This window comes from Clytia hemisphaerica, unplaced genomic scaffold (assembly GCF_902728285.1).
Source record: "Clytia hemisphaerica strain Z4C2 unplaced genomic scaffold, Clytia hemisphaerica genome assembly, whole genome shotgun sequence".
NCBI lineage: Eukaryota > Metazoa > Cnidaria > Hydrozoa > Leptothecata > Clytiidae > Clytia > Clytia hemisphaerica.
Genome location: NW_027104558.1, coordinates 97,617 through 114,961, shown reverse-complemented (window position 1 = coordinate 114,961; position 17,345 = coordinate 97,617). Strand labels below are relative to the sequence as shown.

General features: G+C 36.6%; 1 protein-coding gene across 7 annotated transcripts in view; it reads left to right on the top strand.

Annotated features, from left to right (window-relative positions):
• Positions 1-17,345, top strand: part of LOC136822980 (AP-3 complex subunit delta-1-like) — an 81,984-nt gene that overhangs the window by 60,032 nt on the left and 4,607 nt on the right. For 2 of the 7 annotated variants that reach the window (XM_067079288.1, XM_067079284.1), the window contains 18 exons: positions 299-392; positions 932-1,033; positions 1,222-1,285; positions 1,921-1,983; positions 6,328-6,409; positions 7,448-7,575; positions 8,309-8,370; positions 8,949-9,039; positions 9,627-9,671; positions 9,849-9,927; positions 10,866-10,939; positions 11,524-11,565; positions 11,873-11,959; positions 12,492-12,563; positions 13,110-13,274; positions 14,366-14,413; positions 15,958-16,019; positions 16,800-16,875. In XM_067079288.1, coding sequence (XP_066935389.1) covers positions 299-392; positions 932-1,033; positions 1,222-1,285; positions 1,921-1,983; positions 6,328-6,409; positions 7,448-7,575; positions 8,309-8,370; positions 8,949-9,039; positions 9,627-9,671; positions 9,849-9,927; positions 10,866-10,939; positions 11,524-11,565; positions 11,873-11,959; positions 12,492-12,563; positions 13,110-13,274; positions 14,366-14,413; positions 15,958-16,019; positions 16,800-16,875 — 1,436 coding nt within the window. The remainder of the gene's footprint in view (positions 1-298; positions 393-931; positions 1,034-1,221; positions 1,286-1,920; positions 1,984-6,327; positions 6,410-7,447; positions 7,576-8,308; positions 8,371-8,948; positions 9,040-9,626; positions 9,672-9,848; positions 9,928-10,865; positions 10,940-11,523; positions 11,566-11,872; positions 11,960-12,491; positions 12,564-13,109; positions 13,275-14,365; positions 14,414-15,957; positions 16,020-16,799; positions 16,876-17,345) is intronic. The other 5 variants (XM_067079289.1, XM_067079286.1, XM_067079290.1 and 2 more) reach the window with 3 other exon arrangements.

The window sequence follows — 17,345 nt, the reverse complement described above, 5'->3', positions numbered from 1 at the left end:
TTGAAAACGTACTTTACACTTTTTAGGATTAAAAGTTTAATATTTTTTCATAATTTCATTTAGTTTCATAGCTTCCATCTCATATGGATAACGGTCTCAGCGAAGTATACAAATAGGCTTGTCCACTGCAAAACTCATCAAAATTTCTAGAATATTTTCTAATTCGCTGTGTAGTATCTATAATCTATTGTCGGCCTCAGACAAAAAACCTGTTTTGAGCACTGACTTTTACAGTAAAAATGTTTAAAGCTTTCGTCCTTCAATGCTTTAACACCCTTCCGATTCTTCTTTTTTAAAGGTGTGAAATGCTCGAATGACGTGAGCGCTCTTTTCGCCGAAGAGCTCTTACCCGTTGCACCAAAAGCTCAAAAGAAAGTTCCAATTCCCGAAGGGTATGTTGTTGTTTTTCTCCTTGGTGAAAGTGAGAAAATGTCGCCGACGGATTTATTTATTTTTACCGACAAAATTGGGTTTGATGTCGAAATATTCTCAAATTTCTCTAATGTACGACCGTCTTCAATCAAGGATATGTCGCCAACGAATATAATTATTTTTACCCGCGAAATTGGTTTTGACGTCAAAAAATTATCGAAATTCTTTAATGTGTACTGTACACCCTCTAATGTACAACCATCTTAAAGGTTTTTTTTTACATAAGTGTTCACGTTTCATATTAGACACATATTTCATATCTGTACAGTGTTTGCCTATTGTTACATTGTGCTGATATAAACAAAAGAAAATTTTTTTTTCCTGTTTCTGACCAATCTTGCTCCACATCAGTGTCAATAATCAATGTGAAAAAGCTTGATGAGTAAGCAAACGATTCACTCTTATTCAAAAACGAAACCTTTAAATCAAGAGCGATTAGTGGCTGGCAACTTTTATGTTTACTTTTTCCTGTCTAACTTTTTCCTTTCCACTTTTTCAGCCTTGACTTGGACAAATGGATCAACGAACCAACGGCGGAGAGCGATGACTCTGAGGAGGAGGACAATAAACCCTTCTTCGCAGATGATAAGCCCTCTGCCTCGTAAGGATTGCTAATTTCTTGACTAGATTCAACGTATACCCGTCGGAATGCGCCTGAAAGTCTTATTTATAGAAATAAGAAACCCGAAAAACAAATCACAACGAAAACCCGCCCTCAAAAATTTTAAGTTTTTTTCGTCATTTTGGTTCACCATTACTCTTTTCTATCTTTTTGCTTTCCTTTTTCAGGTCGAGCATTTCGAGTGCGCCAAAAGAGAGATACCAGGAACCGGATGCCGGGGAGATTGAAAAGGTGAGATCTTTTCCTAGGCTAAAATGCATTATTTCCGTTTTGGAACATCCAACGTTTTTAAAAATACTCTTGAACCCTACGTTTCATATCTAAACGTAGGTTTATTAGTGTTTTATTTAACCGTAACTTTCTCAATTAAAAACCGGGGAAAACGAAAATTTTCGGTAATTGTTATCCAATTGGCTTGAAATTTCGCATATATGTACCAACTGTGAATTGTCATCTTCGCTGAAGATTTTGTCATCATTATTTGAAAATGCCGAAAATAGGACCCTATTTAACTTTTATTTTTGAAGTCTGGGGTTAATTGTTTCCACTAGCCGCTATCGTGAAGTTTATAAACCGGCCCAAAATTGTCCTTTTTGCCTAAAGTAGCCCTAGATTACTGTATCTAAGGATTAGAAAATACAATTTGCTAACCCCCCCCCCAAGATGCTTCTAGCAAAAGATGGTCGAAGGGTAAACAGCCCATAATTGATGAACATAACCCTAAGTTAAGTTATTCCTCACTAATTTTACTCGTTTTAAAGCTGTTGACCTTACCTTACCTTACCATCCATCTATGGTAATTGTTCGACAACCATGAATTTGCAGATGCGGAAACATGACTAACATTTATCTCTTTTTTTGTCAAGGCTCGTGAAATTCGTAAGATGTTCCAAGAGAGCAACCCGCATTACTTAAAAGGTGAAATCAAGGTAAGGGTCTGTTTACACTTAGAAATTGAAACGTGTTATGAAGAAACCAATCCCCTGAGAATGAATTTCTACTGTTTGGTTTACGTAAAGTGTAAAGGTTTCTCTTGTGCCAAAATATCACACTGGCTCTAAGCTCGGTTCTCAGGTTAGTGAGACAACACTTTTCATTTGGATTTGTTATTGGGGATTTTTCGGGCAAAATTAATTTTTGGTAATAAAGTTGAGTTTTAAGGCATATATTTGAAACTTTGAAAAAAATTACTAAACTAGTCAAGAAATATATACAGAATGATATAATTATAAAATAGAGTCTTGGTTGGGTCGGGTGTTTCTAGGACTTCTGGAATTCGGAATGAATGAAACTACAATATTATGTAGCCTGGTTAACCAAGCCAGTTTTTACAAGGCCAAGAAACGGTTGAAGGCAATATAGTGTTATCGGTGCTTTAATGATTTTTTTATGATGTATAGTACGGAATTTTAAGTTTGCCTTGAAAAACTGATATATTCAGTCAGATAGATATTCAGTCACAACTTACCATCATAATTTACCAAATGACTGAATCAATCTGGCTTAGAGTTCTAGGTTAGATATTATGTACAAAATGTAAAAAAGTGGAATCAAGAATATGAAAAATTTAAATAATACTAAAATATAGACTACAATAACTACTGTAAATTGTGTTTTCATTCATAAGTAGTGAATGTAGAGTAGAGCTTGCCACACTGAGATGCGAGAATTTATTTAAATCCCTGTCAAATTCTCTAGTCGGATATCTAACCATGTCTCATGAGATTTTCGTTGGTTCCTCATTGGCGGATTTCTTTCGTTCCCGAAGCCATCAGTTTGAGTTTTTGAGTTATTTTCTAAAGTGGTATAAACGTGATTTTAAAACAATAAGAATTCTGAAGTCTTATGTTAGGTATTAAATTAATATTAACATTTTAATTTATTGGTAAGGTTGCACTGGTCAGAATGAAAATAAAAACAGATTGAGATACTTTTTCCTTGTACCCTGGAAAGCCTCTCAAAGTTTCTCATAGAAATCGCCCACGGAAAGTAAAAATTTCACTAATTTTTTAAAAAATGTTGCTGGAAATCTTCGAAGAAGACCTAGCACCCACGGAACCTATCACCTGATCACCTGTTAGTGTTGTTTGTTGCTTCTTTTTGCGTTTTCTCTTCTCTTTTTTGGGTTTTTCTTTCGTAACTTTCGACGGTTTGCTTGCTATAGCAACATCTGTACGAAGCCCTATGAAAAACGAACAAAAACGAAATTTCCAACCGCAAAATAATTTTAGAAAAGCTCTCAATAAAAAAAACAGATTTATAAAAACAGGTGAATTGAAACCAGCCTTTGAACAAGAGAAAGCTTAGAAGCTACTCACAGCTTGGTCTTCTTTGTAAGATCCGATTCAATACTAAGGTCATTGGCATCGAAATGAAAGTTGCCATCAAATCAAAGCATGATCCGTTTCCTATGCTAGTGTTTCCCATTGAAAAACCTGACATTAAAGATATAATGTTTTAGTGCATGCTACAAAATGAAGCTACTTAGCGATTCATTGTAATAGTTCATATCTCCCGCTAGCCCTAATTTTACGTTTCGGGGTTTAAAGAAAATCTGAAATGTAAGAACGCGAGACATAGCGGTGTCATAAAATTCTGGCTGTCCCCTATAATAAAGCTATAGGAGACTAAAGTCTATTCACGATAAGTGTGCACTCTTTTTTCTTTCACCTATAACTTTTGAAGGAATTCTTCAATCTTTATAAATTTGGTATCGTCGGAGAGATATTTGCGAGTGGAACAATTTGAAATAAAAAAATCTTCAAAAGAATTCTAAAAATGAAGATGAAAATGAAGAAGAAAAAAAGGAAGATCTTGTAGAAAAGTGCTATAACTTTCATTTTTACTGGAGAGATTCTTTGATCTTTGGAGGTCATCACTGTGAAAAAATTTCACTAAAATATTTATTCAATACAAAGTTATGATACAAAGTTAATAAGTGATTGACCCCAAAAAACAGCAGAAAACAGCAGAAAACAGCGTTTTTAGACGTCAATTAGCTTATAACTTTGTTTGATATCTTTTGACTGAATGATTATTTTTGAGAAATTTTTTCACAGTGATGACGTTCGATAATCAAGGTTTCACTTCAGTGAAAATGATAGTTATAGCACTTTTCTACAAGATCTTCATTTTTTCTTCTTCATTTTCATCTTCATTTTTAGAATTATTTTAAAGATTTTTTTATTTCAAATTGTTCCACTAACTAATATCTCTCCAATGATACCAGATTTATAAAGATTAAAGAATTCCTTCAAAAGTTATAAGTAAATGAAAAAAGAGTGCACACTTATCGTGAATAGACTTTAACTCCTGTTTAGAAAAATTTGTCAATAAAGACTTTCGATGAGACCCATCGATCTTCTACAAAATGAAGCTATCTAGTGAGTCAATTGAATAGTTCCATTGTATTTTTCGCTGTAAGGGGAGAGTACTCCCAGTTCTCCTCCTTGGTTCTAACTTTGCATTTGCAGAATTTTAAAATGTAATGATTCTGATTGTCAGCTATAAAAACTATGATTTACTCATGTTTAGAAAAACTTGCCAAGAAAGACTTCCGATGGGTGCTCTTTGAAAAAAGAGGAAAGAATAGATCTTAATAGATTTAATTACCTCGTCCGAATTGAATAAAAGTCGGTCGTAGTCGTGGTGGATTTTGCGGTGCGAATTTCCTCCCTGTCGATTAGAGAAAACCAAGTTAAATATTGCAGGAGAATAACCTACCAAGTTAGTGTGTAATATGAAGCGTGTCGAGTCCATACCACAAAACTTTTGACATTTTATGATCACAACGTTAGATGAACGTTGTTGAAAGAACGTTGTGTGCCAGCTTCTGTGATGTCAGTGAACATTTTAAAAGTAGTTACTTGACATTTTTTTGAGTTTCGCAGAGAAGACCTTTCGGAATTTCTATTGGGACTTAATTTTCATGGATGGTACCCAAATCCGCAAAATCCATGAAATTTTATCCCCGCAAAAATGTATCCCATTAAAAGTAGTCGAAAAATCACCTTGTTAGCTCTTAAACATTGATTCGAAATTTCCGTCTGTTGTAAATGAAGAACTCGAGAGATTTCGACCTGTTAACCCTTTTAACTGAATAATGATTTTGTACAGAAGCCTTAATTCTAAATTGTGAATTTGCATGACCTGTGAACCTATGAAAAGGATATTTAAAGCCAAAACTAAACAGTAAAAGTAACTTACCAAACAAACAATTCTTCGCTGTCTTTTGAAGCATCAACGCTTCGTTTCTTCCAGATCCATCAATTCCTAACTGATGTAATTCTTTCTCAAGCAAATCTATTTGTTTTGAGAGATATGGTTGTATGCTCAAATTGCCTGTCATATCTATACAAACTTTCAAACCTAGGGTCATTCCTATATTCCCTTTCCATTTTGTCGCATTTTTCATCGACGGGTCGAGAACAACAGCTACCATTGGAACCATCTCGTTTGCATAATCAAATTCTAGGCGACCCGGAGTCTCCTCTTTCGATAGCTATCTACCCGAAGGTAGGGGAGGATGCCACTTTTTCCCCTGGATTTCTCCACTTATCCTTGATCCTTCTCTTAATTGCTGAGCATCAAGCAGAGAGGCATCAAGTACCATTTTGGGAATCTTTGGTATGACCCGGCTGGGGGTTGAACCCACAACTATGCGAACCGTAGCCGGATGCTCTACCACTGCGCTACGGTCGCTTATCATGATATTCTTTTGTTATAAAGGTGACACAACACTTGGTACATTCAATTGCATACGCCACACTCTCTCTTCTATTGCCCGTCATATTATCTCTGTCGAACCATGTCTTGAAACCTCGCTCTTTTAATTCAGCATTGATTAATGATACTTTTTCTTGGTTTCTGCCCAATACACCTCCATCGTAAGATAGGAATATATCAGTGGCCATTTTTTACGTTCGATGAAAACTGCTGCCAACCGTTAGCCGAGCTATACTTTTGAGTACTGGCTTCTTATTTTGGCAGTAATATTACATTGTTTGAAGACAAATGCCTTTTTTTAATGATTAGAGTGTCTCGTATTACACACAGAATAAATTATGCCATAGTCAGACTCATTTACACTTCTTGCTAGCAAGGTATTCTCAAATTTCATAACATGCCCTTAAAGTTTGCATCAAATTGAAATCACTCAATCTATCCTTAGTTTACATGGCAATTCAAATCCCCTATTGTTAGGTTTTTTAACACGACTTTTATCTTCTGATCTTAAACAATCTGCCAAGCATTTTTGTTCTTCATCTTTATAGAAAAGGGAAGATCCGAACAAGCCTTTGGTGGATGATATTCCAGTCAAAGAACTTGATGCTCCCGTTGCTCTTCATGTTGAAGGTGTGTATAGGTCATAGATTTATAAAGCCCGAAAGGCTAGATGTCGTGCTTTAGCTGAAAAGTGTGCCGTGGTTAGGTAGGAATTCCTACCTAGGTCACGTGGCATTACTATAGAATTCCAGCGCTTGACCAATAAGAAGATTCGCAGGTTTTCGAAAACAATAGCAGCAATATTTTTTCCGATATTTTTTTGCTTGGAAGAGCTTAAAGCACTCCATCTAGCCCTTCGGGCTTTACAGAAATCTGTGGTATAGAACCAACTCTCTTCTTTACCAAGTTTATGTGGCTATGGCTACGGTAAATAAATTCAACGTAAAACAAAGTCTACAGTTGATGTAGGGCTTCATATCGCCTTTTCTCACTTAAACAGACGACGGTATTTTGGTGTTTTTACCGTCGTCGAGCAAAGTGGATATCGATTCTGGCGACATGCCAACTTTGCTTCATACCATCTCCTTCGATTTATCTCGAATGCATAAACTCGTTTTTTGCCAAAAGAAGTCTCTAGCTGTACGAATTGACAAAGAACAACAGGGGCTATGTCAGAAAAAGGAAGTAAATGTACCAACGAATTGTAAAATAGAGGATGGAAAGCACATATCTACATCTGCCAAATCATCTCACTCTGGAGACTCTTTAAAAATAAAGCTAGCCTAGGTCATGTTAGTAAGAGATGTTTATGGAGGTTTTATTCTAGAGCTTCTGCCTTAAACTACTGACTACCACTCAGTATCTGCCGATAATTTCTTGGTGAGAGTATGATTGCTGAGGCTATATTTTTTTACTTAAAGGTTTTACTTTTACATAAGTGTTGTCCCGTTTCATCATATCAGACACATATTTATATTATTTCCACTCTGCAATCCATTGCGAAAAAGCTTGTAGATTAAAATTGAGTAAGCAAACGATATCACTCTTATTTAAAAACAAAACCTTTAATAGGTGTTGCCATTCCAAGAGTAGTTATAAAACCTTTCTTAGGTGTTATCTCTTATCCTTTTGATAAAAGCATTAAATTGCAATTTCTTTTTTACACAGGTAAAGGTAAAGGAAAAAAGGGCAAGAAAGGCAAAAAAGGGAAGAAAGGACGAAAAGCCAGTGAAAGCGAGGATGAACCTGTCTACACATCCTATGAAATCGCCCCCGTTATCGACCTCGGAGAAGGGGTAAGATATTTGTCTATCTGTGAAAGGTTCATGTCTACCCATCCTACGAAATCGCCCCTGTCATTGACCTCGGAGAAGGGGTGAGTAAGGTTACTTGTCTATCTCTGAGTAAAGTTTCCTTTCTACACATCCTATGAAATCGCCCCTGTTATTGATCTTGGAGAAGGGGTGAGTAAATTTTCTTGTCTATCTATGAGTAAAGTTTCCTGTCTACCCATCTTGTGAAATCGCCCATGTCATTGACCTCGGAGAAGGGGTAAGTAAGATTTCTTGTCTATATGTGAGTTTAGTTTCTTGTCTACACATCCTACGAAATCGCCTCTATTATTGACCTCGAAGAAGGGGTGAGTAAGATTTCTTGTCTAAATGTGAGTCGAGTTTCCTGCCTACCCATCGTACGAAATCGCCCTGTTATTGATCTGTGAGAAGGGGTGAGTAAAGTTTCTTCTCTTTCTGTGAGTCAAGTTTCCTGTTATTGACCTTTCAGAAAGAGTGAGTTAGGTTACTTGTTTACTATGAGTCGAATCTCCTGTCTACCCATCTTATAAAGTTGTTCCTCGGACAAAGAAAGTCACAAGTATGCTTTTCTTTGCTCTAGTTTAGACGGCTGACTTTCTGCCCTACCTATTCTAATAGTTCAAGTAGGCAAAAATGGGCAGAAAGTGGGCATTTGAAATCTTGTATGTACAGATTGAAATTATTGAATCTCTTCATATCTTCTCCTTCATCATAGGAAGCCCCAGAAGAAATGGATCAAGACGACCCACATTCATTGCTCAATGTTGACCTCGATGCGTGAGTCTTAAACTTAAAAGCCATTCTCAAAACAATCTGATATGGAAAATAAAAAAGGCTAATTGGGTTAATTTTAGGCATAAAAAGTACTACTTCAACCTACTACTCGCCAAAATTAAAAGAATTACTGCCAAAATTCAACGTGATTTAAGAATTTTGATGCGTGTTAAATTAATTCCCTTGAGTTAATGACCATTGTCACAGAGGTGTTTTTTCGATATTAATCAAGAAGCCGGATCAGCATGAAGGCCCAGCGACATGACCATAGATTTATAAAGCCCGAAGAACTCAATGTCGTGCTTTGGCTGAAAAGTGTGCCGAGATTAGGTAGGAAATCCTAGACATCTAGCCTTTCGGGCTTTACGGAAATCTATGGACATGGCTGTGATTATCCGTACTGATTGTTACAAGGCGCCGTTTCTTTTAAAATGAACTTGAATTGACAAACCAAAAACGGACATAGAGCGCCACGGACAGCGACATGCTAATGAAACGCCCGATGCTGGGCCAAATATCATCACTGTTTGAAAATTGTTACATAAAGGTTCTAGCTCACAAATTATTGCTTTCGTTTCCAGGCCTCTTGGTGATCACGAAGTCTTACCAGTACAAACACACAGATCGTCTGAATTGAAATCGTCAGCCAGTGAAGACAAACCAGCTAGAAAGGTACGAATACCAATGAACCGGCTGGCACACAACGTTCTTTTGACGTCCATTTAACGACCCTTACGTCGATATAACGTTAAATTAACGTCTCACTCCCTGTCCTATAGACCATGTTCAGACGTTACGGTTCTGTATCGTTCCGAAACGAAACGGTTCCGAAACAAGTGTGAGCGTCGAAAAAGAAGACGTTACAAAGCAAAAAAGGTCGAAGTGGTTTCGCTCCACTATTTTTATCGAAACGGAACTGCTCCTTTTTCTTGCTCCAAAACGTTCCGAAACGTTCCGAAACCAAAATGAACACTCTCGATCCGTAACGAAAATCATACCGGAGCGAAACGGGACAGTAAAGTGTGAACATGGTCTTAATTTCCCTTTCTGTCTATCAAAATGAGGTTGACAGTTCTGGCTGGTGGAGGACTGGTTGTTAAGGATTACTCACCTTCTTCTTCAGTTCTCCAATTTAGAAATTCAAAGTAATTTTGATTTTAACTTCATACATGTTGCAAGCTTCAGCAAGGTTGGGCAATAATGACAGGAAAATTTTGATGGCAAATTTATCTTCTAAATCAATTTTTTCCCATTTATAGGGTTCGAAGAAAGGCAAGAAGGGTAAAAAGGAAGGCACCAAAAAGGTAACAAATTTGCTTAAACGTTTTTTATAAGAACATAAGCCTCGATGGCTAAAATTCTCAGAAAACTAAAAAATACTCAAAAGGGTGAAAATAAGAATATACTCAATTAGTTAAGAACATCCATTCAGGACGTCCTTATAAAAAATTGATGAAGTTGAATGAAATTTGCTTTCTTAGGGTCGAACGCAATCAAAAGACTCAGTTGATGCTGTTGATGTCAAGGTTAAGAAGACTAAGAAAACAAAGAAGAAGAGTGGTGTGTATTCTCTCTTCTTGTATTTTATTTATTCTTCATTTTTGTAGGCCCTCTCAAGGCCGGTCTCCACTTTCGCGCGACACGAGCGAAAACTTTTGACGTTGTTGTTAGGTCATTGGTCGGTTGAAAAATGAAGCAATTTCATTGGTCGAAATTGACGTAACGGATGAAAGAAAAGTAGAACTTCCTTCAACTTCCGACAAAAAAGGTTAATAAAAAAACTGTCGCTAATTTCGCGCGAAAGTGGAGACCGGCCTCTATAAAGTCTGCTGTTCCGCATGTTCATTATGGCTTCAATCACTTCTGTAAAAGGTTCAGTTTTCCAAGGTTACGTTACTTAAGGAAAATCTACTACCTTATCGGGGAAAACTTCGTCGGGGAAAAGTGACGAAATTTTGAACAAGTGACGAATATTTTCCCCGACGAAAATTTTCCCCGGCCTTAATGCGTTATACCAACTACCAGCAAGTGACAAATTTTCCCCGACGAAAAATTTCCCCGATGAAGTTTTCCCCGATCTGCTTTTATGGAAGCAACCGCTTGAATCTGTAAAACGCAAACTGAACGATTGCTCCCATAATGGCGGAAGTTACGTAACTTTGCCAATTTAATATAAATTTATATGAATTTAAAATTTGGACTAAAATATTGGTCCCCTTACTAAAGAGGATGGCCTTACTAAAGGCCGGTCTCCACTTGCGCGCGCTTTGATCGCACTTTTTCGACCGCTTTTTTTTTTTTCGAGCGCGCGCTACATTTTTATGACGTAATCTTTTTTCCAAGCAAAAAGGATTGAAGCCAAAAAGTGCGATCACAGCGCGCACAACCGGCCTCCTTGTATCTCAAATCTTTCTCTGATCGAAACTTGAATTAAATGTAGTTGACTGTATCTGGCTGTAGTCATTCATCTTTCCATTCTTTTAAATTCTTTACAACAGCCAAACAAACCGAAGAGGAAAACAAAGCAACCTTACTTGCTCAAGCCTCTGAATTTGCTAAAGAACGGAAAGAGGTTTGTTGTAGATGGAAAGCTCAGTTCCCTTCTTGAACTATCTGTTTTTCCGTTTTTTTTGTTTTTTTTTTCATTCAAGGTTTCAACGATGCTTTGATTTTAGAGTTTCGTGGGTGGGATACGCCAAATGTGCCAAATTTTTCTTATAGAAAGTTTTAAGTGTACTAACGAAACAATATTTGATTAAAATGCACATACACTTTGTATACCTTGATAGATAGATGTATTATCGAGTCGCTATTTTACGTGGATAGCCCAGTAATCTAGGATCTAGTCAGTTTTTTTTATTGGTTTAACAAAATCCACGGCAAGTTGACTTGGCTATCTATGAATTGAACGGAACATTGAAAAGAGGAGGATTCCATCCGGGAACTCGTGGTATAGATTCAGCAATCTGATTGGCTCCTTTATGAGAACTATCCAATGAGATCGACTCCTTTTGATCACATGATATTAAGCTGACGTCTTTGACCATTTGGCCATCTCTTACTATCTTACCCGAGCTTAAAATATAGCTTTGTGCTAGGTCTTCTGTTAAAACACGACACTAAGGCCGACTTCTTTTTTTTCTCTCTATTTTCTAGAGTCTCTCTAAGGGCTTACAACCAAATGAGACAGGACTTATGGTACGTGTGAACCGGGACTTACGACTTTTATTGTTTAGACACTATTTACATATTAGACCATTGTCATGCATGAAAAAAAGTAAACTTCCGTACTTGAACTTCCAAATTAAATTGAAATGTGATAAAACGTAAAGATTTTGTTTAGCCGGGGATCGACAAACTGCCTCCAGTGTTTGTATAAGGCTCAGTAGATATCGCACAATATCACGCATATATCTAACTTGATACCACATAGTACCATAAACTAACGCTATCATATACACACACTAACAAAGCACGACTCTAATTCTTTTTTCGGTTCCCATAGAATTCTTATGAAATGTGGCTTGAACCACTCGCTACCGTTACTAACAGTAATCATGACAAATCTAATAAACTAACCTCTATCGCCAAAGTAAGAAACAACGTCATTGTTGCTTTACATTCAAATTTTGGTTCTCTTTATATTAGTGGGACCGAAGCAAAACAGGAATTGGCTTCATAAAGCCTTTTTTCAGATAAGACATTTGGCTGAAACCACTAATTTATTGTTGCCTGTCAAAGTGTGAAAAAGGAGAGATTTTCTAATTATTAGAGTGGAGTCGTTTAATACAGTAATATGGGTGTTATATGATAATTAGATCTTATCGGAGTTTTTGATTTTTCTAAAAAAGCAATGCATTGTGGGATTGTTTCGGGAGTATTTCAATAGAATTCCCTCGAGGAATTCTTAAGAGATTTCTGTTGTAATACTCCCACAATACATCGTTTTTTAGAAAAATCAAAAACTCCGATAAGGTATATATAATCATAATTGTTACTGGATAACATCAGTTTGTTCATTCCCTTAGTTTTTACTTTATTTTCTAATATATTTGAATCAGTCGTCTAGCATGCCAGCCTATCAAACTATATACCATCTGATTATTGAAGTTATTTACCTTTAGGACGTAGTGACACCGATCGCTGAAGAGCCAGCCCCTGAACTTGGTGATCCTGGGATGCCAGCTAAAGAAAAGGTAAAAAGATTGTTAAAAGGACATCATTTGCTTACACATCACTTTCAAACAAAGGAAATAATAATTTTCTACCCTTCCGGCGCCGTGGCGCCGCGCGAGCACAAAATTTAATGTGAAAGGTTTTTGATTATTATTTGTCAGGATAGAAGACCTTCTATATCTTGAAAAGGAATATCTTTACCTTCCCCTGGAAAATAATAGTAACAGCCAGAATCCTCGACAGATTTTAAATTATGACTGAATGGTTGTCTTTACAGTCAACTTTGGAATGTTTTAAAACATTTTCTGTTGTTAGAATCATATTTAAGTGCGTTTCGGCGACGCGTTATTTGATCAATTCGGTCACAGTCATGAAAATGGGATGAAATTAAAGGGGAATCTTCAGAACTGAGATTTACTGATATACTCTCACTTAAGTTGGATATGAAAGTCGGTCAATTTCGATTTCGGCGACACAAAAACCCAGCGCTTTCAAGTCAACTTATATTACGAACTCGCCCAGTCTTTTGATTCCTCTGAAACTCTAATTGATGTTTATTTTTCTAGAAATCCAAGAGGAAAACAAAGGAAGGCAAAGAAAAGAAAGAAAAAGGCACCAAAGAAAAGAAAAAGTCTAAAGAACCGGAAGCCGAAACCAAAGTCGCTCCAGACACGTCCGCAAATGAAGATGCTTCTTTATTCATGGATATGGATGACACTACAACACATGACGTAAAATCTCTTCTCAATAATTTCAGTTGTTTTGAAGTTTTTATAAAATGCTCACATAATTGGTTATTCAAAACAATAGAGATGACGCGTTCTTTAGAAAAATATAATAAAAGTTTTTGTTTGAATAGTTAACGTCCAATCCAATGACAAAAATTCTTGTAAAATGTTCAACTTGACCCAATAATTTATGTTTCGGGTCGTAAGAACACAAGGGTCGGATCCTTTTATGACTCATACCATCAATTACTAAATACAATGATTTGTAGTGCAGTTGACCCTCGCTAATTCGAACTCGAATTGGGAATCTTATTTGTTCGAATAATAGAGAGATTCAAAGTATCTTAAGAGGGTTTTTCTTTAACAGGGACTTATAATTAGTTCGAATTATAGAAAGATTCGAATGATAGAAACTCGAATGGGCTTTTCCAGAATTTTACCCCCACTGTTGAGGATTTTGATTTTTCGAAGTATCTAACCCCCTGGATATCCTACTTTATTAATAAAGACCCCTGGATGTCCACTCTTATAAGTATTCTCAATCTCCTGGATATCCTCTCTTATAAAGATGCTTACTCCCTTCTATTCCTGGATATCGTATTTTTTACTTGAAAATACACTTTACCCCCCTGGATATCCGCTCCCTTGTAGATATTTAACCCCCTGGATATCCACTTTTGAACAAAAATCGTTAACCCCATGGATATCCGATATCCTCAACAGGGGGGGGGGGGGGGCACGGACTATTTCTGGAAGAGTCTACTGTAACTCAAGAGATGAATTCGTTTCGACGATTTAAGGTCTAGGATTTGTGCACACATAATGATTTGACCGACACATTTCATTTGCGGAGTATTTAAATTGTCGAAAAGGGGAACTATGTCACATTATCGCAATATTACCCTATTAATACAGGCTTCTATATTCTCGTGATGGAAAATAGATGAATAACAAATTTGAATTTAATATAAATTCTTTAGCCTCCAATTGGAAACTATAAGTTACAATATTGGATGGTGAAAATGCCAACAACTGAAAAACCTGTAGCCTTGATTTTCGTTACCGTGTTTACATATTCCACTTTTTTCTTTCAGCCGTACGCACACTACGATACGCTCTGCGAAGATTCAAATATCAAATTGGTGAGTTTTGCTAATGAGAAGTTCTTTACAAGACGGTTTTTTAATCTGTGCTAAGTTTCAAAAGGAATGGTTCTTTAAATATAAAAACTCAAACTCTTTGATGATTGAAAGCTGTTCTGAAAATTATCGTCGATAGTCGATATTTTACATGGATACCCCAGTAATCTAGGACTTTTCGGTAGCTTTTCGATTGTTGGACCTACCCTGGAGGTCCTATAAATTAACCGTTGACCGTTCGTCCGTCCGTTCGTCTGTTACCAGCTTTTCTCGACCTGTACTTTATATTTTTTTATGAAATTTTGCACACTGATGCAAAATGACGATACCTAAAATGTGACGGAGCCCGATTTTTCGAAAAACATTTTTTTACAGCCAAACATGCCGGAAATATGCCGGAAAAACCGTTTTTTGGCATTTTCTCGAGATTTCATCATTAGTTTTTTCTGATTTTTTGCACAAAGATGCGTAATAGCAATGCCCAAAATATGGCCGAGTTTGATTTTTGAGAAAAATTCTTTTCCGGCCAAAAATGCCGGAAATATAATATACCGGAAATCAACGTTTCTGCAGATTTTCATTGGACTTTTTCCTTTTTTTCATGCAAAATCATTATTTATGGCAATGTCTACTATCTAGCATGATTTAATTGTCAATAAACCTGATTTTTGTTACTGGAACTTTCTAAAAATCGCCGGAGCAGCCGAGAATCGCCGGAAAAACGGTTTTTCTTGAATTTCTCGAGCTGTACTTTATATTTTTGTATGAAATTTTGCACACTGATGCAAAATGGCAATACCTAAAATGTGACGAAGCCTGATTTTTGAAGAAAAACAATTTCGGCCAAAAATGCCGGAAATATGTCGTCAAAACCGGTTTGTTGCCATTTTGTCGAGGTTTTCATTATTCGTTTTTCCCGATTTTTGCACAAAGATGTGTATCAGCAATGCCCTAAGTGTGACCGATCCGGATTTTTGAGAATCATGTTTAATTCCGGCCGAGAATGCCGGAAATCGCCGTTTTTGCAGATTTGAATTGATTTTCATTGGACTTTTTCCTTATATTTCTTTGTTTTTTCACTTAAAAAAATTATTGATAACAATGCCACCATCAAGCATGATTCAATTGTCAATAAAACTTTTGCAATTTTTTAACTGGAACTTTCTATTTCTTTTTTCCCCTACTCCCCTTCCCTCTCCCCCTCCCCCTCCCCCCATCAACAATCAATGATGAAATATAATGCATTTTCCCTAACCGCTTTATTTTCTTAATGATTGTTTTTATTTTTCTCCTTATTGCTATCTAAGTTTCATCATCAGGTAGGTCCATTTCCATTCAGCATCTAGATTGTTTTCTTGAGTTTGATGGCCAGCTGGCTCGCCTATCTATGAACTGAATGAAACATTGAAAAGAGCGGGGATTCGATCAGCAAACCCCCAGTTTGGGACAGTGACGTCTTTGACCTCTTGGAAATCGATCCTGCGAAGAAACTTAGTTTTGACCTTGACAACTCTTACTAAATTTCTTACGTCTTTTCGTTACTGTAGTTGTACGAAATCCGCGCCAATCCAATGCACAAGAAACAAGTCATTGCTTCTATCATATTCAGGTAAAATTAATTTCTACTCCGTAATATTTGCACCTTCGAGAAGAATAGAGCTCGCTCGAGAAATAACGGTGAACAAAATACTCGAAAATTAAGTCAGTTTTTATGACCAAAAGTTTGTCCACGATTGAGTTTGTGTGTCTGAGTACACTTTACTGCCATCACAATTTCATGCTCTGATGGTATCACTCGTTTCCTTTGACTTTGACTTATTTAAATCGTTAACTTTTTACCAATTTTTGGATTGGGGTTTTGCCTCTAACGTCATTTTTTTCACCATAAAGACTTTTGTCAGGCCTGGTTCGTGGGCCTCTATCTGCTTTCGAACACATCACACGATTGCGTCCCTCGAAAGATGTTACGGGTCCCGAGGGTTTGCCCCTACTAATAATAATAGGTGTCAAGTTTAATTATGCAACTTTTTTGGTAGTAGTTTTCACATGATAGCCAATAAGATTGTGAACTTATCTTCAACAGAATCACTGGGCTTTTCCAAAAAAAAAATTGAATATGGGGGTGGAAGATATAACTTTTCTTGGGAAGTTACTCCCTGGACATTGTGAATTTTGATCTCCCGGACAGCAGGTCAAACCCCCCGTACGAGCATCAGTTAAGTTCCCCTGGACTTTCAAAATTATCCTAAAACAGGGCTAAATTACCCCCAAACAGATTTGATTTACCCCCAGACAAGGTAAATTTTGTAGACTTTTTCACTCCCACCCCCGGACACTATATTCTCCCCCCATGCACTTATCTTCAACATAATCATAATTACTTTTGCAGGAACCTTACAAAACACCATATTCAAAAACTTGAATTCAACGTTATTGATTCACTCAGTATGAAGCTGGAAAGACAGGTTAGATAGAAGGTTTTTCTGTATGGATTAAAGCCCTTATGATGGTTGGTAACTTCAAGAGTTTATTTTGTAAATACACTAGATCTAGACCTGCTGGTTGACTTTAAAATGGACTCCTTCTTTTGCTATTTTTGAATGATTTTTAAAAGCAATATCAGTGATAAACTTTCGATGACAGTTCTTAACGAAGCTGACCTTATCTCTTCATTTTCCAAATGTTTCAAATTTTTCTATCTGTTAAAACTCCACTCTTGAATATCTTTTCAACCACAATGCGTTGTTTTGTTCCAATTTTGCACGATAATTAATTACATCGATTTGACCAGACTGGAGTCGTTCATAATGCGTGTAATACAGTAGTATAGTATAGGCGTTATATGATAATACGATTATTGTTACGGGATTTGTTCACTCCATTACTTTTTGCTTTATTTCTAATATGTCTGAATTAGTCGTCTAGCTACATGTTC